This window comes from Sinocyclocheilus grahami, unplaced genomic scaffold (genome assembly GCF_001515645.1).
Source record: "Sinocyclocheilus grahami isolate Dianchi unplaced genomic scaffold, SAMN03320097.WGS_v1.1 scaffold1042.1, whole genome shotgun sequence".
Taxonomy (NCBI): domain Eukaryota; kingdom Metazoa; phylum Chordata; class Actinopteri; order Cypriniformes; family Cyprinidae; genus Sinocyclocheilus; species Sinocyclocheilus grahami.
This window is the reverse complement of record NW_015506221.1, coordinates 616166-636450: the sequence shown is the minus strand read 5'-3', so window position 1 is coordinate 636450 and position 20285 is coordinate 616166. Positions and strand designations below refer to the sequence as shown.

The window sequence follows — 20285 nt, the reverse complement described above, 5'->3', positions numbered from 1 at the left end:
AACTTTATGAGGCATTAGCCTCAACGTCATGAAAACGTATAAAAACATTTATGATAGAAGTCTGTTGAACTAAATCTGGTAAAATATACATACACGAACTGACAATATACATCCAAATGGATTTCATACATCATATTTCGTCAATAACAACCTTACAATCTAAGGCACTTGGTATTGGTAAAAATTCAATAAAATATCCTGTGCAAATATAGTTCATTACAATACACAAGCCGACCGTGACAGGCCATAGTCTTAGTATTTATCCATTATGCATGGCAGATATCAAATCAGAGCTACAACATTAGATATGCAGTTCCCGGTGTAAACCGGGCTCCGGTTTTACACTTAAATGAGAAAGGTCAGCCATGCATAAAGGTTTACCAATCCGTTAGCCATAGAACTAAATAATGGATAACAAATAGTGGAGTCCAGGTGGACTCATGTCATCATATGACACAGTTTTGACACAGTCAATGTCTTGTCGTCGAAACGTACAAAACATAAAGCGGCACCATTAAATGGCTAATAATGAAAACACAAGCTGATGATTACTTATAGCAATCAGGGTGCACATCTTTGCTGAATTCGCTAAGTTATTATTAAAATGTAACTTTGTATGTAACTATATGTCCCAAATTGGTATACTTCTTGGTTGTGAGAAACATATAGGTATCAAAATTTGCGAATAAGACACACATCTGCTTCAACAACTAGTTCATTTTATAGACACTACAATACTGACCATATTGGTTATAAGAGATTTTTATATTTTAATGAATAAAATCAATACCTTTTTAAAAGATTTTTAATTATTCATGCTCATTTTAACATATTTTTTTAGATTTATCTTTGCTTTCTAATGCTCATTTAACATTAATTTAACATTAACAACAAAAACTGAATGGCACAGTAATCTCAAGATGAATATCCTTCTTCATACTTACATTACAATGCTGTAATGCCTGAATTCACATGTAGCATTTAAAACTACTGATTTTGGTGTTTTAGGTATTTTTTTTATTATTATAATAATAAATAATAATAATAATTCATTACATTTATATAGCGCTTTTCTAGGCACTCAAAGCACTTTACATTGTGGGGGAGGGGGGGGGGGTCTCCTCATCCACCACCAGGAAATGAACATATCCGGCCAATTCATTGTCAAATGTCATATGTATGCTTTTCATATCACATCCTGTTCTCTGTTTGGTCACTGTCAATAGTCTCCAGGAGACTACTATGTAAATCAAGGGCATTCTATTAATTATGAAGTACCACCTTCTCTGAATTTCTTGTCAGACATCACATTCACATTACATACATTCTGACGTCTTTCATGACATACTGATTAATATTGTGCACAGATGGTGCATGAATATTGGTCGCTGTATCAAGAAGTACTGACAAAAAGTCAATATTTGAATTAACTTTGTTTTGCCTATTTAAACATTCTGTATTTGTACTCTCCCAGATGATTCCCTTAAAAGCCAACACTTCCTTCCTTGTAAATTGCAAGTACTATAGTGAGTGGCTCGTGCACACCATGAACAATGACTATAAAGATAACTATATCGATAACTATAATAGCATAAACTCTTTAAAGTTGGGTGGATTCTGACTGGCTGTCAATTTTTTATCAGCTGGAAAAATTGATAATTCTGAAAGTGATTCCAACAATATCATTTGATTCATTTAAAACATTATAGTTATTGTTATTGGTGTAAATGGCCCATAAGGCCTTGTTTAGAATCAAAAGAAGCATTTTTTTGGCATACCTGACTCATACCAGTTTTGCTTTTGTAGTGTGAACGGAGAACAGACAAACTGGATTCACACCAAATTCGTGAACAGTTCAAAATCCAATTAAAATCTAAACTCAACAATAATTTTTCCAAGTAGTTTTTTGGGATATAACATAACCAATCTGATTTCAGCACTCGCAAAATGACACCGTAATCTGCTTTGAAGTCCAAATCAGATTGGTGTGCAGTGTGAACAAGGCCCATGAGTCTCTTTACGTGGTTGCCATCTGTTTCAAGAACAGCATGCCCGGAGGGATCATTACCCATGAGTGAGAGCCTCGTCCTGCTCCCATCCTGCCTTCATTTTCATCATCAACATCATCTTCTTCTTCAACCGCTCTTTCAGTTTGACCCACACCGAGACCGAATGGCGGCAACAACAAGGGGTGCAGGATAGGCACCTTTCCAAGCCCAAGAGCACCAGAGCTGGGGTACAGCACCGGCCCAGCTCCTAAAAGCAGACTGAGCATGGACAGATCCAGGGGGTGACCGCTAAGGGGCCCAGCAAAGGCGTGATTCCCAAATAAGGTTGTTGCCGTACCCGGTAGGACGAAACGAGCCGCTCCGGGGTAAGGTCGATCCATCTGTCGGCCATCCATCGATGAGGCACCGTCCAGCCTGTTGGTTCTGGGCAAGGCAGCACGTTCCTGCACTATGGCGTGGCCGTGTGCCTTGATGTGTTTGCGGAGAGAGCTGGGGTCAGTGTAGCGCTTCAGACAGCCCACCATTTTGCAGCAGTAAGGTTTGTCGACGTAGTGCGTGCGCGTGTGTTTGAAGCGGTCGCTGGAGTTTGAGTAGCGCTTGTTGCAGCCTTCGTAAGGACAGATGTATGGCTTCTCTCCTGAGAGGGCAGAAGAGCAAGAGATAATCAAAGGCTGTACTGGAGAAATGCAGGGGTCGAGAAGGTCAGACTGTCACAACCAGACGGCACAAGCCTGTTTTTTTTTTACTCTGTGCACACTAGGGATGTAAAATGTTTCAGTCAAAAGTGACCAAAGAGGCCCAGATAAGTATTTAAAGCTTGAGCATTTAAAGTGGCTGTAGCACTTGCTTATAATAAACAGAACATTATTGTCCGTTGGTGTGGATGCTAATATAGTAATCATTATACTTATCATTCTTGGTGTGAACAGGCCTTAATTCTTCAGACTCAATTTGGTACAAAGAGCACTGTAGATTATAGATTTATAAATCTAAAAATATATTTAATTCTAAAATATATACAAAAATATTCAAAATATGTAATAATAATTTAAATATCTGAATGTTTACTTGAGTATTTGATGCTTCTGTTAGATGCCTGAAAAACATCAAGTACCATTTACTTTATTTGTATCTTTCTTTGTTCTAGTGCAATTTGTTCATTTGTCTGTATTTATTATAGTTATTTTACAATTGAATGTTAAAACTAATTACTTGTTACTTAACCTTCATTATACTTGACTTGATTTGAAGCTTGACTTCTTATTTGAAGCCCTATTTACTTGAATCAAAAAAATCTGAAGGCTAAGACATTGCTTTATTTTTGAATATTTGCATTAGTATGTAAATCTTTAAATAAAGGAGGTCTTGAGCAGCATATTAAAGTTGTCAAATTATACTGGTATTGGCATCTACCTCTGAAATTTCAGTATTGTGAAAACCCTATTGTGCACTTATTTAAATGTAAGCTAATGGGTTTTTATGTGTGTACCATATCTGTGTTTGCATTTTTGGTGCATTTTTTACATACTGGTCCATATTGCAAATGTGTGTGTCTCACCTGTGTGTGAGCGGGTGTGTATCTTCAGGTTCTCTAGGCGTGAGAAACTCTTGTGGCAGATAGGGCAGTGATGAGGTTTCTCGTTGGTATGTGTGCGGATATGAATCAGCATCTTGTACCTGCGTTATACAAATGGATATATACATATAACATATAATGTCACCATCCAAAAGCAAACATCCAATTCTCAATATCTTGGAGTGGGTGGAACTGTAACATTTACTCTCCTATATATATATATATCTATATAGCTTTTGTTTTTCTTCTTTTTTCAGCAAAAATATCTAAACAAATACTTAAAATTATATCAATTCAGAAACAAACTTGTATAAGACATTTGCACTTGTTTTTTAAAGAATATATCTTGAATCAATTTTCTTACCCTACTTTAAAAAAATGATTCTCCTTGTTCTAAGAATAAAACTCACTTTATTTAGTTACTTAAATCGATTGAATGTGAATGTATGTTGAATGTATGTTTTCTGACCTGGCATTAAATCCTCTTCCCTTGCGCGCGCAGCCCTCCCAGTGGCAGCAGTATCCTGAAATCTTCTCTGGTTTCACATGTGAGTCGTTCACATGGTCCACCAGATCCTGCAGGCTCTCGAACAGCAGATGGCACTACATAGTAAAGACAGAGAGCGTAGCATGAGCAGGGACAGGAGGAAGATAAGGTGAACCGAATGATAGAATGTGTGAATAGCTCTTTTAATATCTAATATCATAGACTTTAATGGATTGTTCACCTAAAAATGAAAATTCTGTCATCATTACTCACCCTCAAGTTGTTCCAAACTTGTATGATTTTTTTTGTTCTGCTGAACACAGAAAAAGCTATTTTGAGGAATATGGGTAATCAGTTGGTAAGTAATTGGGTAAACAATTGATGGTAGCCAATGACTTCTATATTATTTTTTCATACTATGGAAGTCAATGGCTACCGTCAGCTCTTTGGTTATCCACATTCTTCAAAATATCTTCTTCTGTGTTCAGCAGAAGAAAGATATGGATACAAGTTTGCTATGTACATTCTAAAGTGTCTGGACTGGATTTAGTGCATTGTTTCTAGGTAGTTCAGTGTTTCCCAGTGTACCCCACTTAGGGTGCTTTCACACCTGTAGATCGATTGCTTTGTTCTAAAACAGGGATTCAAATTATTACAATGTTGCTTTTTATTCTTGGTGCGGTTCGCTTTTACAGGCAAAGTTTCTAAACGGACCAAATTTGTTAATACAAGTCACGCGCGAGTAAACTGTTCTCTCATTGGTCAAAGTTCCACACTTTATTTTCCGGGATTCCACTTAGCTGTCTCGCATGTCATCCATCAGGATGGAACGATAACAGCTTCGCAGGCTTATTGTTTTTTTTTGTAGCTGTCGTTATAATTGATCATTTTGAGCAGGACTCCAGGATTGATTGGGAAAACATTTTTAAAATGCACCTACTACAAAGAAGAGCAATAAGATGGCATTATAAAATAAAAAAGTGTGCTTTGATTCTGTCTCTCTCCCTTAGATGCATGTCCGGGGTTGTGTAACGGTAATGGACGCTGTACGCTGGAGCAGAGCGGTTGGCATTGTGTGTGCCAGTCAGGATGGAGCGGGCCAGGCTGTAATGTCGTCATGGAAACAGAGTGCAATGACAGTAAAGATAATGACAACGGTAATCTGTGTGGATGAAAGATATAGCAGGGATGAATTTAGCTTTAGGTTAACAGACACATACTCACAAAGGTATTGTTCTAAGCATGACTAGCTTCATTAATGTTCAAAAGTTTAAGGTCAGTAAGGTCAGTTTTTTTTTTTAAAGGGGTCATATGATGTTGCTAAAAAGAACATTATTTGGTGTATTTGGTGTAATGAAATGTGTTTATGCTTAGGGTGCTTTCACACCTGTAGATCGATTGCTTTGTTCTAAAACAGGGATTCAAATTATTACAATGTTGCTTTTTATTCTTGGTGCGGTTCGCTTTTACAGGCAAAGTTTCTAAACGGACCAAATTTGTTAATACAAGTCACGCGCGAGTAAACTGTTCTCTCATTGGTCAAAGTTCCACACTTTATTTTCCGGGATTCCACTTAGCTGTCTCGCATGTCATCCATCAGGATGGAACGATAACAGCTTCGCAGGCTTATTGTTTTTTTTTTGTAGCTGTCGTTATAATTGATCATTTTGAGCAGGAGTCCAGGATTGATTGGGAAAACATTTTTAAAATGCACCTACTACAAAGAAGAGCAATAAGATGGCATTATAAAATAAAAAAGTGTGCTTTGATTTTTGAATGGCAAAGACGTGCTCACCCACAGACATTCACAGGTTCATTTTGAGGTATTTGCAAAACAACAAAGCTAATTCTTTTCACGGAGTTTACGTAATCATAAATTGTGATATAGCCTGGTTCGTTGGTCCGTTGGATCGGATTGCTTTCTCATTACAACCGAACCGCTCCAGAGTTCGTTTTCAATCGAGCCGAGACCACCTCGTTCAGGCGATCTCGGACCAATTGTTTAGGCACGGATCCGAGCGCGATTGCCGTGTTCACATATGCCGAAACGAATCGAGCTAAGGGGGGAAATGCGCCAGGTTCCGAAACAACAGGCCAGGTGTGAAAGCACCCTTATACTCTCTGTATGGGGGCACTTTCCCCGGGGGAAATATATATGTATATAGTGTAAATATAAAACAGCAGACGGGCTTATTGAAAATGCAAAATCATTCTATGCCAGCAGGAGGCGCTTTAGGAATGGCAGAAATAGCGGTTTCCCCGGTAACGGCTGTAATCAAAACAGCGCTGCGCTCATGAACACTACTTTATCAGGCATTATAGGATGAAAGATGAAATGAAAATGACATCAAAACATTTCTGAAGACAATCAGTTCCCTTCAAAGATACATTTATATAAAATAACCTGTGCCGCGTTTTGATTTTGAAACGTGCAGTGCTCATGTATATTCAACGAAGTCAAAGTCTTTTGGAAAATCTATTTGTGGCGGTCAGTGTTGATATTGTGGCGGGCCACCACAAATAAACCAATGTATGGGAAACCCTGTACTTTGTAACTGGTCTCGGTGATATTCTGGTTTCTAAACACGGTTCTGGTTTTTCTTTTAGTGTGAGTCTAAGGTATTTTGACCCATTTTGTTGTCCGCCAGGCAAAAATTGACAGTAAAACACATTCACAGAACAAATAGTGCTGCATTATTTCCTGTTTTATAACACATTTACATTTTTTTTCTTAACATGGTTCAATTGGAAACATATTATAGAAAGTGAAATGCACTTCATTTAGTTTTCAACCTCATCATCATGGCTCAAAACGTCCCGGGTTCCTCGCGTAACCCATATTCTCTGAATAGGGAACAAAATGCTGCGTAGCTATGATGCAGTGGGAGCACCCCTTGGGTGTGCCAATTGTGTGAAGCCTGTATGGAATCACGGCAATTCATTGGCTGATGGCGCGGGCGCCACCCCGACGTCACTACATCATCCACTCTAGTACTGGCGAACGCGCCATCTGCTCCTCAGATTTCCTGCCAAAGAAGTCCTGTTGGCAGCGCGAAGAGATTGGGAGCAAACGTTTCATATGAAGCAGCCCCAGGGGCAGCACAGGAGAGGCCGTTGCCATGAGAGCCAGGAGTCTGCAGCATGTGCTCACCGAAACTTGATGGACTAGCTTGAAGCAGTTCAAACACATTTGACACACACACATCGAGCTGGACCCCCAAGAAAATGGTCCACTGAGAAGGGGTGAGAACAATCTTCTGAGTGTTCAAACTGATGCCAAGAGATCAAAGGTGTTAAAGAAGAATGTCTCTGTGACGAATCACCAACTCACTGGAATGGGCCAAGATAAGCTAATCGTCTCTATACCCGGGCGAGATGTTAGCGGCCAGTGTGTCCTTGATTGCCGGAATAGCGGCATAACCCTGCTCCACAGAATTCACTAGGCGAGCAGAGAAAGGCTGCTTCCAGGATCTGGAGATTTCGTGATGCGGATCACTGAAAAATGGCAGCTTTCTTCATGGGGGACAAGAATTAGGGCCGCTCAAGAACCGCTAATCAAGCTTAGAGGACTGGGACTCACGGGGTTCGTCTGGCCACTCAATACTAATCTGTTCAGTAGCACGCACTAACATGTCCACTAGCTCAGTATAGGCCGCAGAAGGCTGTGCCTCCTGGCCGCTAGGCGGGAGAGCGTCGACTGAAGTGGGCCTGAAATCCTCCAAGTCGGATGCCGCGGTGTACAAAACATCATCTAACCCGAAGGAAACGGAATAATCTTGGTTAAACTCCACAAGCGAATCTGCGCGAGAGCACTCAGGCAATATAGGGAGAGAAAGGGGGAGACATGTCTGCTCACTCTCTGTAGCCTTGAGCTCCACATCCAAAACCCAGGTCGCGGATTCATGGAAGGCCTCAGCTGCCTCCGGAGAAGCACGGCGGGAGAAAACAGATGACTCCTTCTTAAAAACTGCAAGCCTCGTGCGAAGTATTTTGAGATGGAGATTATCGCAAAATTTATAGTTAGAAGTGCCGTAAAGGGCGTTCCGCTTGAGACAAACCCATACTGTACATTTAACACACTTACTGTGCGGGTCATCGTTCGCGATAAAACAAGAACACGGTGGCTGGCAGCGACGAAACGCCAGAGCACTTCACCACGAGGAGAAACAAGGTTCCACTGAATGCAGTCGCTGAAGTACAAAAGAGAAAACTCAAAGAAATAAGCCATGGGCCAGATAAATTGCTTCTGAAGGGCTAAACGACCGCTTCTGAAGGAAGGAAATCTGAGGAGTGGATGGCGCGTTCGCCAGTATTAGAGTGGATGATGTAGTGACGTCGGGGTGGCACCTGCGCCATCACCCAATGAGCTGGCTTGATTCCATACAGGCTTCAGACAGTCGGCACACCCAAGGGGTGTTCCCGCTGCGTCATAGCAGCATTGAGTGAACCTATGAAAGAGAACAGTAATACCAGCTCTCTGTCACTCACCTTTAGCCAGCGGCAGGCCAGCTGTTCATCACTCGAGGGCTCAGGGGAGTGCTGACCAATCAGCATTGAGGAGGGCAGGCACAGGGGACCGTCTGCACCAATTGGCAGAAAGAACTGGAAACCTGGAGGAGGAGAGGCGCTGTCCTCATGGTATGTGGTGCTTTCAGATTCCTGTAAGTAGAAGAGCTTATTTATCAGAAATTCATTTCTGAATCATTTCTGACTCGTCTTGGTTGGGGAGAAAGAGACCACCCCACTGCCAAACAAGTCCGGACATGATCCCAAACCTTCCATCTATTTTTGATCCTAGAAAGGGTTCAGATCAGGACACTGTGTGAGACTGGATTGAAATGAATTAATGTGGAGGGGAATTTAATTATGGTAGTGGTGCATAAGGCAGTCTCTCTTCCAGTAGAATTACATTTATTTGTCAAAGAAACTTTGTTTGTGCCACAGAAAGCTAAAAACACATTTTAAAGGGATAGTTCACCCAAAAATTAAAATTACCCCATGATTTACTCACCCTCAAGCCATCCTAGGTGTATATGACTTTTTTCTTTCAGATGAATACAATTGGAGTTATATTTAAAAATGTCCTGGCTCTTCCAAGCTTTACAAGATCAGTGAATGGGTGTTGAGTTTTTAAAGTCCAACAAAGCGCATACATCAGTCATAAAAGGGAGGAGGGGGTTAATAAAGGCTTTCTGAAGTGAATCGATGCATTTGGGTAAGAATAATATCCATATTTAAAACTTTATAAACCATAATCTCTAGCTTCCGCTTGGACTTTAGCTTCTTGTTGGACTTCAAAATCTTAATGCCCATTCACTGCCATTGAACTGCTGAAATGAGTCATTTTAAATTCGAATCCCATTCTGCAAATTTCATACATCACAAATTCTTACATTTGCATAATGCCCGCCTACGTTCTGCGTGGACATCCCACGAAAACAAACTTCAAACTCTGTTGCTCGTTCGTGTGGATAACATAATGTTGAGAAGATGCTGTGCTCTGCGCTTTGAAAGTGAATTCGGTTTATTATAACTTCCAAAGGATGAGGCTGTGAAGAATCAGTGGTTAAAATTCATCTTTACTAAGAGACCACAGCAGTATAATCACAATTGTTTGCTGTGTTCCCGTCATTTCACTGATGACTGCATCTCCCATCTCCGCAAGTTCAATGTGGGATTTGTAAACCGGTTGTCTTTGAAATGTGAGTCAATGCCCAGTTTGTTTGGACCAGCTTGCTCCTCCAATTCACAACCTGTAAGTATGATTAATAATTGTTGCTTTAATGTTCTGTTGAGTGTGCAAAATATGTAGTTTTACATTCAGTGCAGCTAGTTCTCCGGCTAACTCGCGTTATAGTTCTGCTAATCAGCTGTGGGCCTGCTATCGTCTAGAAATGTGTCAATTAATATAGAATGTCTGTTGTACTTGGAGTCATGATAAAGGATGGAGCAATACATTGGTTTACAAATTGCAGTGCTTTATTATGTTCGGCTAACGCATGCCATTATTGTTTGGGTCTTTACTACCAAGCTGTGGGTCCGGTTCACTAACATAAGTGTAAAACAATTTTTCTCCTCTGATTCTTATTTTTAGAACAAAGTGGAGCACTATTATTATTATAATAGGCTGTATTATTGATAAACCGTATTCCAGTACTGGTGATGGGCGTTCCTATTCCGTCATGCTCTGTACGCAATAGACTAATCACAAAAGACTGGGTCATCGGAACAATCAGAGCAGAGTAGCCTCATACAAAGGAGGGATTTAGAAAGAGGAATCCAAGAACGAATCGTTTGAGAGTTGTAATAACGTAAAATTAAATGCATATTATAAGAAAATGAAAGTGTTTTTTGATCTTGCATGCATGTAAACCTGTTGTTGGGGACTCCTAAAACAAATTATAAACAATTCAAATAGCATAATAAGAGCATTTTAAGGTTCCTAATATTGTTTTGGGAGGCTCCTACAACAGGTTTACATGCATGCAAGGTCAAAAAAAATGTATAATGTATAACTAATAATATACATTTAATTTCACCACATTTCTCAATGAATTGTAAACGATTCGTACAAAGTATTTAGAAGAATCAGGCTCTCTAGACCCCTCCTTTCCGTGAGCCTACTCTGCTCTGATTGGTCAGATGGCCCAGTCCTTTGTTGTTGGTCTACCGCGTACAGCACGTGTTGGAAATGAAATGCCTATTGCCATAACTGAATGACAGCTCCGGAGAGAATGTATAGAAAGAAAATATGGTATCGATTTTACCTTATAAATTCAAGCCCGAGTCCGATGATGAAACGTCTGAAGTAGCTGATCAACCAGACACTGATTCGCAAGCATGACTAGAGCAGGATGTTTCTCAGTGGTAAGTGTCAACTTAGTTTGTGGTAGTTACAAGACGTGATAGCAGCGTCATTGTTATCATTTATTTAGGTGCAAGTGTGGGAACTGTAACAGAATGCCAAGCGAAGGTGCCACGAAGTACGACAGGTAGTATTATACATTTCTGCATAACTTGATCATTTGACGCCTCTTTTATAAAGCATTAAGTGTATTTTGAACGATCAATAGAAATTATAAACATCTATAATTTATCATTTATAATTTATTTGTCGTGGCCTAATGGTTAGAGAGTCAGACTCGTAACCCAAAGGTTGTGGGTTCGAGTCTCGTACCGGCAGGGATTGTCGGTGGGGGGAGTGAATGTACAGAGCTCTCTCCCACCTTCAATACCCTGACTGAGGCAAGGCAAGGCACCAAACCCCCAACTGCTCCCCAGGCGCCGCAGCAAAAAATGGCTGCCCACTAAATACAGAGCACTAATTCTGAGTATTAGTGCTCTGTACTTGACCACATGTCAAGTCACTTTCACTTTTTTGACATGATGTTAACCACACGGAAATGCTACAGTGTTTGAGGGCGGGTCAAGTTGTGTTACCAGTGACGTGTAGCCGTCACGGAAGGATTCGAATTCCTGACGACTCATTTTTGAGAGACAATAACTTTATTTACTGTGCACTGTCGTCTTCACAACTTTGCAGATAGTTTACATTCACAGACAGCTACATTACACACTGCATGAAAGACAATATTCAAAATGGCATAATAGGGGCACTTTAATATATCTCCAATTGTATTCGTCTGAAAGAAGAAAGACATATACACCTAGGATGGCTTGAGGGTGAGTAAACCATGGGGTACTTTTCATTTTTGGGTGAATTATCCCTTTAAGTGCACATGAAGTGGCTTCTGAGATCTCAGAAATTGTACTTTGAAAGTGATTTAAATAATTTGAATCCATTTACCACATAGATAAAAAACTGACTCATTTTGTGATTTGCTGTGAATTTTCTGACGTCTTTGAGAAAAAAAGGCCATTTTGGACTATTGTAACAGCTGTTGGTGGTGGAAAGAAGTCGTAGAGTTTGAGTTATAAGTTACTCACTGAGGCCAGAAGAGTCGCTGTGGGGCTCCAGCTGGAGCCACTGTCTATAGGAGAGAGTGGTGAGGGAGAGGAAGATGGAGACAGACTCAGATCTACCACCGTAGACGATGAAGAATCTGACATGTCCTTGTCAGCTGGATCTGGAGATAAGACGAGAGGAGGTTAGTTTTTGTACAGCTGAGACTGTGGTATAGAGTGTCAGTCTATGCATTAGTGGTAGGGATTTTTCAGTGACTCTTTCTGCCGTTACAGTGTTATGCAGTAGGTGGCAAAAGTCACAATAATTGAATCATTGATTCATTGATTGAACCTATTTGTTCAAACACACTGATTAAGGAACAAAACAAGTGACTGTTTTTATGAGTGAGTCATTGAATCATGCATTCAACTGATTTATTTAAAACCGCTGAGGAATGAATATGTGACATTGGCTGCATCCGAATATGCATACTTCTCTACTATATAGTAGGCAAAAATCAGTATGTGAAAAGAGTAGTATGTCCGAATTCATAGTATTCATAAAACAGTAAGTGAAAAGTACCCAGATGACCTACTACTTCTGGCAAGATTCTGAAGTATCATATGAGGCTATAGGAGTGGAGTTGTAATGTCAGTGAAATGACTCAACTGATGTTGTTGGTAAGATGAAAATGATAACAAGACAAATGTAGTATGTCTGAATTACATTCATACTACACACATTCATAATATATAGAACTTTTTTAACAGCAAAGTAATTACTTATTCAAAAGAAGTGACTATTCAGAGAATATGCGATTTCGGGACACAGCCACCCACCTGTCTTTATGAGTGAGTCTTTGAATCATTCATTCAACATTTTGTTCAAAACAGCTGATTCATTCAGGAACTAAGTGACTGTCTTGAGTGAGTGAGTGAGTCATTGAATCATTCATTGAACCAGTTTGTTAAAAAATGCTGATTGATTTATTCAAGATACTGTTTTTATGAATAAATCACTGAATCATTATTCAGCTGATTTGTTCAAAAACACTGATTCATTCAGGAATGACACAAGTGACTAAATAATCCACATTACTGTAAATTAATCACATAAATTGCATTATTCCATTGAGATGTATATGACAGTATGCAAGTAGCGGTGCATGTAATAACTGTAGTGGTTTGTGTGGTCAGTTGACTAACCAGGGCTTTTGGGATTGTGCAATGCACGGGATATTCGAGCACGAGAAAAGTGCAGAGGGGCACAGATGGACGTTCTGAGCATCCTGTCACGGCCAGAGGGAATCTTCAAGTCCAGGGGCTCATCCAGCGACAGCATGGCTTTGATCCACCAGCCTGAGAAAATCAAACCATATTATTACATGGGGGGACAAAAAGTTTTTTTTTTCTCATTATGACTCTTGACAGTGGCACCGACACTGACAGCTGTGATTTTTCAGCTTATTTTGTAGAAGGAAATACCCTGTCTCTCCCTCACACGCAGACACACTCCCACACACGTGCCGCTCCACGTTCACTTCAGCAACTGTAAGTCATTTACATTTCTTTCTGCCAGACAAGTCACGCACACACACACGCACAGTAGTTCATCATACCAGCAGCCCCACTGTAGTCAAAACATGCAGAATGCATTACAGAGATATATAGATCTGAGTTCTTTGCTTTCCTTCATTCTTTTCCTCCCATCTCGAGTTCTTTCTGTGTGATGCAAAGGAAAAGTTGATGAAGAGTGGCTCCACATCTGTGTGTTTGTACAAGAGGGTCCAAAAGTATAACACCACTAGGTGTAATTAGGAATGCGCCATAGTAAAAAAATCTGGTTGATAATTATTTTCAGTATTGGAGGTAACGCATTACAAGTAGCACAAATTACATAATCAGATTACTTTTTTTCAAGTAACTAGTAAAGTAACATTACTTTTAAATTTACAAGAATGCATCTTTCTTTTTTCAAATAAGTAACCCAGTTGCTTTGTTTTCCAATTTATTCACTGACAGAAGTGCAGAGGCTTCAGGCTGAGGCGTATTCATTTCACTTTTGGTGTGAAAGGGCCTTTACAGGTGCCAAAAATATGACTTTTGTTTTTATTAAAAATAATTAAGCAAGCCCAGCTCAGGTGACAAAAAGTAACCCAAAAGTAACATAATGCATTACTTTCCATAAAAGTAATTAAGTAACAGAACTACTCTCCATTAAAGTAATAAAAAGTATTTGCTTTCCATAAAATTACTTTCTATAAAAAGTAACTAAGTAACGGGTTACTTTTTTAATGGAGTAACGCAATATTGTAATGCATTACTTTTAAAAGTAACTTTCCCCAACACTGATTATTTTCAGGTTATGGCCGATATTAAAGTTCTTTACAATTTTGTATAAAGAAATAAATATATAAATAAAACCATAAAACAAAAATCAATCATTTAAACTGTTTAAAGTAATAGTTCACCCAAAAAGGAAAGATTTGCTGAAAATGTACTCACCTTTAGGCCAACATAGTGTTTGTTTCTTGATCAGAACAGATTTGGAGAAATGTAGCATTACATCACTTGCTCATCAGTGGATCCTCTGCAGTGAATGGGTGCCGTCAGAATGAGAGTCCAAACAACTGATAAAAACATCACAATAATCCACACCACTCCAGACCATCAATTAATGTTATGTGAAGCGAAAAATGGTGTGTTTGTAATAAACACATCCATCAAGGCATTTTAACTTGCAATCATTGCTTCCAGCTAAAATACAAGTTCATAATCTATAATATTGCTTTCTCCAGTGAAAAAGTCGACTCATCTGAATCAAGTGAGAAATATGCACAGACCAAGCGATTTTTACAAGTGAAAACAGTCCAAAACAGTTGATATGTAACAGGTGGACTTTGATATGAGAGGACAACAGGGGATGGACTTTTTCCACTGGAGGAAGCAATATTATGGATTATGGACCGAAGCAGTGGTTTAAAGTTAAAACGCTTCTATGATGTATTTGTTTCTTACAAACATGCAGCTTTTCACTTCACAAGATGTTAATTGATGGACTGGAGGCGTGTGGATTACTTGTGGATTATTGTGATTTTTTTTCTTCAGCTGTTTGGAATGCTACATTTCTCCAAATCTGTTCGGATAAGTAAATAAATTAATTTACATCTTGGATGGCCTGAGTGTGAGCAGTTTTTCAGAAAATGTTTGGATAAACTATTGCTTTAACTAGATGTGAAAAAGTGACTTTTAAAAAAAGACACATTTTTGGACACCGCTAAATGTCCTGTCTTGCAGTGAAGTCCATTACATAAACATTCATCTAACCATATAATTATTTTCTTCACTTACACAGGAATGAGGAAATAAAGCTTCTTTAACACACCCCCACATTCACATTTATGTTTTTATTTTCCCTTGCAAAGAACATTCCCACTGTTGAAATTTTGATCTCCCCGCAAACACTTCTGGCTTTTAATAAACTCCTGCATGCTTTATTTTCCTCATTCCTCTTATTCCCTCTCTCTATGATATTATACAGTATTGCAAAAGGTTTGAGTGCTGAACACTTCCCCTCGTCTCCATCCATCCGTCCCTCCCTCACTCTCATTCTCTGGCATGGGGGTTTGTTTTCAGTCTAACGTCTTCCTCGAGCTCCACCCTTACTTTCTGGGCTTTATATACACACTAACACTGAGACATATTGTACAAGCACCACAAATATTGCACACATTTCTGAATATATCAACCTCCTGGTAATATTCAATAGGTTTTAAAATGGATTTTGAGTAGCTGTTTTACAGTGCGTCCAACAACAGTGACAGCGAGGTGGTGTTTTTGTGAGGGCACTGAGGAAAAAATACAGACTTAAAGCTTAAATAAACTTCATGAAATGTCTTTTAAAAACCTACTTTTATGATTATGTTCTCCACACAGACGCACACAAGGTCACTCATTCTCTATTCTCTGTTTCTCATTCTCAAATTGAAATTTTGGCTCTTTCCCTCCTTTTGTTGACTCACACTGAAAAGCCGTGGGTGATCATTTCTTTTCTATTTCTCTTTTTCACTCCCTCCTTCCAAAACTCAGTGATGCAATCCCATTATTTAGCCTGCAATCTCAGTGTTTGGCATGAGAAAGAGCCAGAAAAAGAAAAAAGAAAGGATTGAATGGTAGTGTATCTTTTAATTTTTAACAGCATGGATTATACAGAAAACTGTCATTTGAAACTACATTAGACCTACATTTAAATTATGTAATTTATTTGACTATTTATTTACTTATTTAACCATTTAATTTGGTGGCAAGGATAAATAAATAAATAACATTGTATTTATAGGTTGCTAATACTTTTATATTATTAGTAATTATATATATATATATATGTATATATATATGTCATTTGAAATGACATGATCTACTTTGTAGTCGTTCGTTGTAGTTTTTGAAACTTTTGAAAGTTTTTGATTTCTGTTAAATAAAATATCTCCTTTTGAAGTGGACTTTGAGCTTTGTAACTTTGCAGATCTTTTTTATGCTCAAACAGCAACATTACACACTAGCTAAAGTTGAAAAAGTGAAAAAGCATAATAAGACCCCTTTAAAGCTATATCTAAAACTACTTTATGCATATTTGGTTTTTATTTCTTATTGGTAATTTTTTTTCCCCTCTCAAATTTTCTGAGGACCCCCTTAAATACACTCTCTACAATTCATCCATAACGAGGGTGGAGAACAAAACACAGCTAAATAATGAATCACTGATGAGGAAGAAACAACAACATCCTCCAGAAGGCAATGAGCGCCACATCGCTCCCTCTGTCTTTCTTCATTGCTCTTTCACTTTCCACCCCCTGCATCTGGCAACAGGACAAGGTCAACACAGCCTCCCCTCTTCTAAATTTCCCATTCCTTCTTCTCCCCTTCTCTCTCTGTATAGACTGTCATCCAGTCGCACACACACACACTCTCTCACACACACACACACACACACACACATACACACACACATTCCTCTGGCCACAGCAGATTCACCCAATTTGTTTCCACTGCGCTTTTAAGTGTACATTAGAAATGCAAAGAGAGAGCCAAACTCATAAACAATAACAAGAACCAGCTGCGGACCCAATGCAGCAATCGTGCGCAGTTTCTCCAGCGACGTGGTGCGAAGAGGAAGTCTGGGAGAACGGTCGCGGCTGAGAATCAAATGAACGGTGTGGATTAAGTGCAATTTTAAATTCTTCAGACATAATTTTCTCCCTTCTCGGGCTCTCATATTTCTCTCCTCTCTCTCTCTCTCTCTTTCCATGCCTTTCCTGCTCCCCTTGGATTGCTCATGATTCGTAAGGCCTCCAGGAACTCTGTCCAACCTCAAACTCAAGCCAAAGGGGGGAGAGATTGAGAAAATAGAATGAGACATAAGGGTTGATGAAGAGAAAATGGAGGGCGGGAGCTCAGGAATTCTCTCTTTCTTTTGGAAATGCTGTACAAGGCATCCTCGTCTATGTAAAGTTAAATAAGGAGCTAATGGAGATGAAGAATTCCAGAAGCAGCCATTGGTGGTTGGTGCTTCACAAGAAAAGAATGTGTGGTTTCATCCCTCCCTTCTGTCTTTCCTCACCCATTCTCTCCAGCGAACCCAACGAACCCCAACGCAAAAGCGAAGACCACATTATAAGTCAAAACTGATGTGAGACGGACACATCCCTCAGTAATCACAGCAAACAATATCTCACGACCCACTGAAACATTCATATGCATACCCCCTCAGCCACACATTCATCCACAATCTGTCTCTCATTCCATTCCTCAGACCCTCTGTTAATGTTGCAGTTTGTTGCATCAGGACTGGGCTTGGCGTTGCACTGAGAACCTCCCAAAGTACTGCCATAACCACCACAGACACTGAGCTGGACACGGCAAACGCCCACATATTCAGATTAACAGTCATCAGTATGGGGTTTTCAATAAGCGATTTTGAAGGTACATTTGGTATCCCTCAATCTTGATTATTTGCGTGCATCTGCGATATATGTGAGTGATAATGAACCTTAGTAAAGGTGGACGGCATACATAATAGTTTGCGAATAAAAATGTGTATAAAAACCAGTACACATGGCTTCTAAAAATTAGACTTGATTTAGGACCTCAAAACAGTACGACCCATTTAACGGAATGTACATCTATCCCTCAAATTGTTATTTAAAATAAAATAAAATATGGAGTATTTATTTGTAATCTGTCTTTTAAATTAGCTATCACATCATGTTGCTGGAGCTAAAACTGTCAAACGTAAACATGCTGCTTTCAGTTAGCAAGCTAATAATTTAGCCTACTAGTTTAGCGTTAAATGGTTATGAAAAGCTTTTCTGATTTGCTCTATGACAAGATATCACAATAACGCAGGATGGGATCATAGTTTTACCCAACATAAAAATGAAATAAACCCCATCGGGACACGAAGCATAAGGGTATTGTATCATGCTGAAGGGGTTAAGTTATCAAGCTAACAACTTAGCCTACTCGTTTAACCTTAAATGGTTACAAAAAGCTTTTCTGGTTTGCTACGACAAGTATCACAATAGCACAGGATGGGATTTTAGTTTGCCCCAACATCAAATTTGAATAAACCCCATAAGGACATTAAAACATAAGGGTATTGTATCATGCTGAAGGGGTTAAGTTAGCAAGCTAACAATTTAGCCTACAAGTTTAGCATTAAATGGTTACAAAAAGCTTTTCTGATTAGCTACGACAAGATATAATAATAATGCAGGACAGGAGTTGGTCCTGACATAAAAAAATAAAATAAACCCCATCAGGACACGCAACATAAGGGTCTATCATGCTGAAAGGGTTAACTTTGCGATAATTAAAGGCATAAAAAACAAACATGAAATAGATTGTTATGTGCAAGAAAGGCTGCAGACTGATACAAGAAATGTAAACTACGAAATCTTGTGAGACATTGTCATGTAAAAAATAGCGCTCATTATAAAAATATATATATATTTGACCGCGGAATGTCAGGACTGACCAATCAGCATTAAGTATTCTATAAAGCCTTGTACAATAACAGAACATAACATTACAGCAACCGAAGCACAAATAACCTCCCACCCACGCGCTCAGGTGTCCTCCGTTCACACCTGTAGCTGCCCTGACATGACTGTCATAAGTTATATAACACCAGGCGGTCTTTATTTATGACGGAGTCTGTTTACCAAACCTATTCGTGTTCGGTGGTATTCGATATCTATTCAGCATTTAAGAAACTGGGTCAGACTGTCTGGATAACACACGCGCACAACCCTAATCTTTTTCTAGTGCGCTGATACGGATGGCTTGTCCAGACGAGCGCGACGGGGTTACCTCAATAAAGACGCTCCGTCTGATTCCGAGAACCGTGACCCGCTGAGGCGACTCGAAGCGCGCGGTGCGTGTAACGCCTAGCGATTAAAACGCCAGATGTCTTCATCAAAAACACTCCTGGATCCAGTTGACCCTTTCCAACTCACGCATAACACGAAAGGCTATGCTTAGACTAAAAACGCAGACTGTTCTATTAGGATAAGAGCAGGAGATATTGTCAGGAGATATATAATTGTGTCAAGTTACGATAAATCGTTCTAAAATAAATACATTTCAAAGGAGCATCGCTTGCTTACGACGCCTGTCTACTGTCTCCCAGCTCCTTCCTCAGTCAGAGAAAGAGACGGAGGGAGAGGGAGGAGAATAAGACAGAGGGTGGAGGACATGAAATGATGATTCTTTATTTTCCTCCAGATGTGGTCTCTCTCTCTCTCTCTCTCTCTCTCTCTCTCTCTCTCTCTCTCTCTCTCTCGCGCGCGCAGATTACTGTATTATTCTCCCTCCGCCCCGCCCTGCTGTGAGACCCCGCCCCCTCACGGAGACGTGCGTAACGACGTCGTTCTCACGGCGTGAAAGCCGTCTCGACTTCTGTTGTGTGAAAGAAAAAAAAGAAAAAGAAAAAGCACACTTACTTTGCTTACTTTAAAGACATTAATTTGGAAAAAGTTCGCGACATGTAGCTTAGTCTATATTCACCTGGATTTCTATTTCGTCCGCCAAATATTTCTTAAGATGTTTCTGTGTAAATTAGCCTAAAAAAGTATTTTAGTCTAATGGTAGAGTACTGAAAGATTATTGAATGATTATATTCATGCACTATGATATATGGCGCAATAAGGTCCAAAAATACCAGGTCTCAAAGTAAGTTGTATTACCACGTTATAATGTCCAAACAAAACAAGGTAAAACTGGTATTTTTAGAACTGTTTTTTTTTTT

At 39.4% G+C, this 20285-nt stretch overlaps 1 protein-coding gene across 1 annotated transcript; it reads right to left on the bottom strand.

The window, feature by feature from the left end:
- Positions 1 to 1092: 1092 nt before the first annotated feature.
- On the bottom strand, positions 1093 to 19679 carry LOC107566055 (zinc finger protein GLIS2-like). Its single transcript, XM_016251430.1, has 7 exons — positions 19349 to 19679; positions 13184 to 13336; positions 12020 to 12159; positions 8561 to 8731; positions 4055 to 4188; positions 3568 to 3686; positions 1093 to 2646 (listed from the first exon to the last, which is right to left on the bottom strand). Exons 2-7 carry the CDS (start codon positions 13317 to 13319, stop codon positions 2018 to 2020), a joined length of 1329 nt encoding a protein of 442 aa, XP_016106916.1. The 5' UTR covers positions 13320 to 13336; positions 19349 to 19679; the 3' UTR covers positions 1093 to 2017.
- Positions 19680 to 20285: the final 606 nt, after the last annotated feature.

Bases quoted from the DNA above. Each gene is read 5' to 3' on its own strand.
- LOC107566055 (XM_016251430.1), bottom strand. From the start codon at position 13,319: ATGCTGTCGCTGGATGAGCCCCTGGACTTGAAGATTCCCTCTGGCCGT. The intron at 12,160-13,183 runs GTTAGTCAACTG...TCTTATCTCCAG, and splicing joins GCACAATCCCAAAAGCCCTG to ATCCAGCTGACAAGGACATG. The intron at 3,687-4,054 runs GTCAGAAAACAT...TGTATAACGCAG, and splicing joins GGAAGAGGATTTAATGCCAG to GTACAAGATGCTGATTCATA.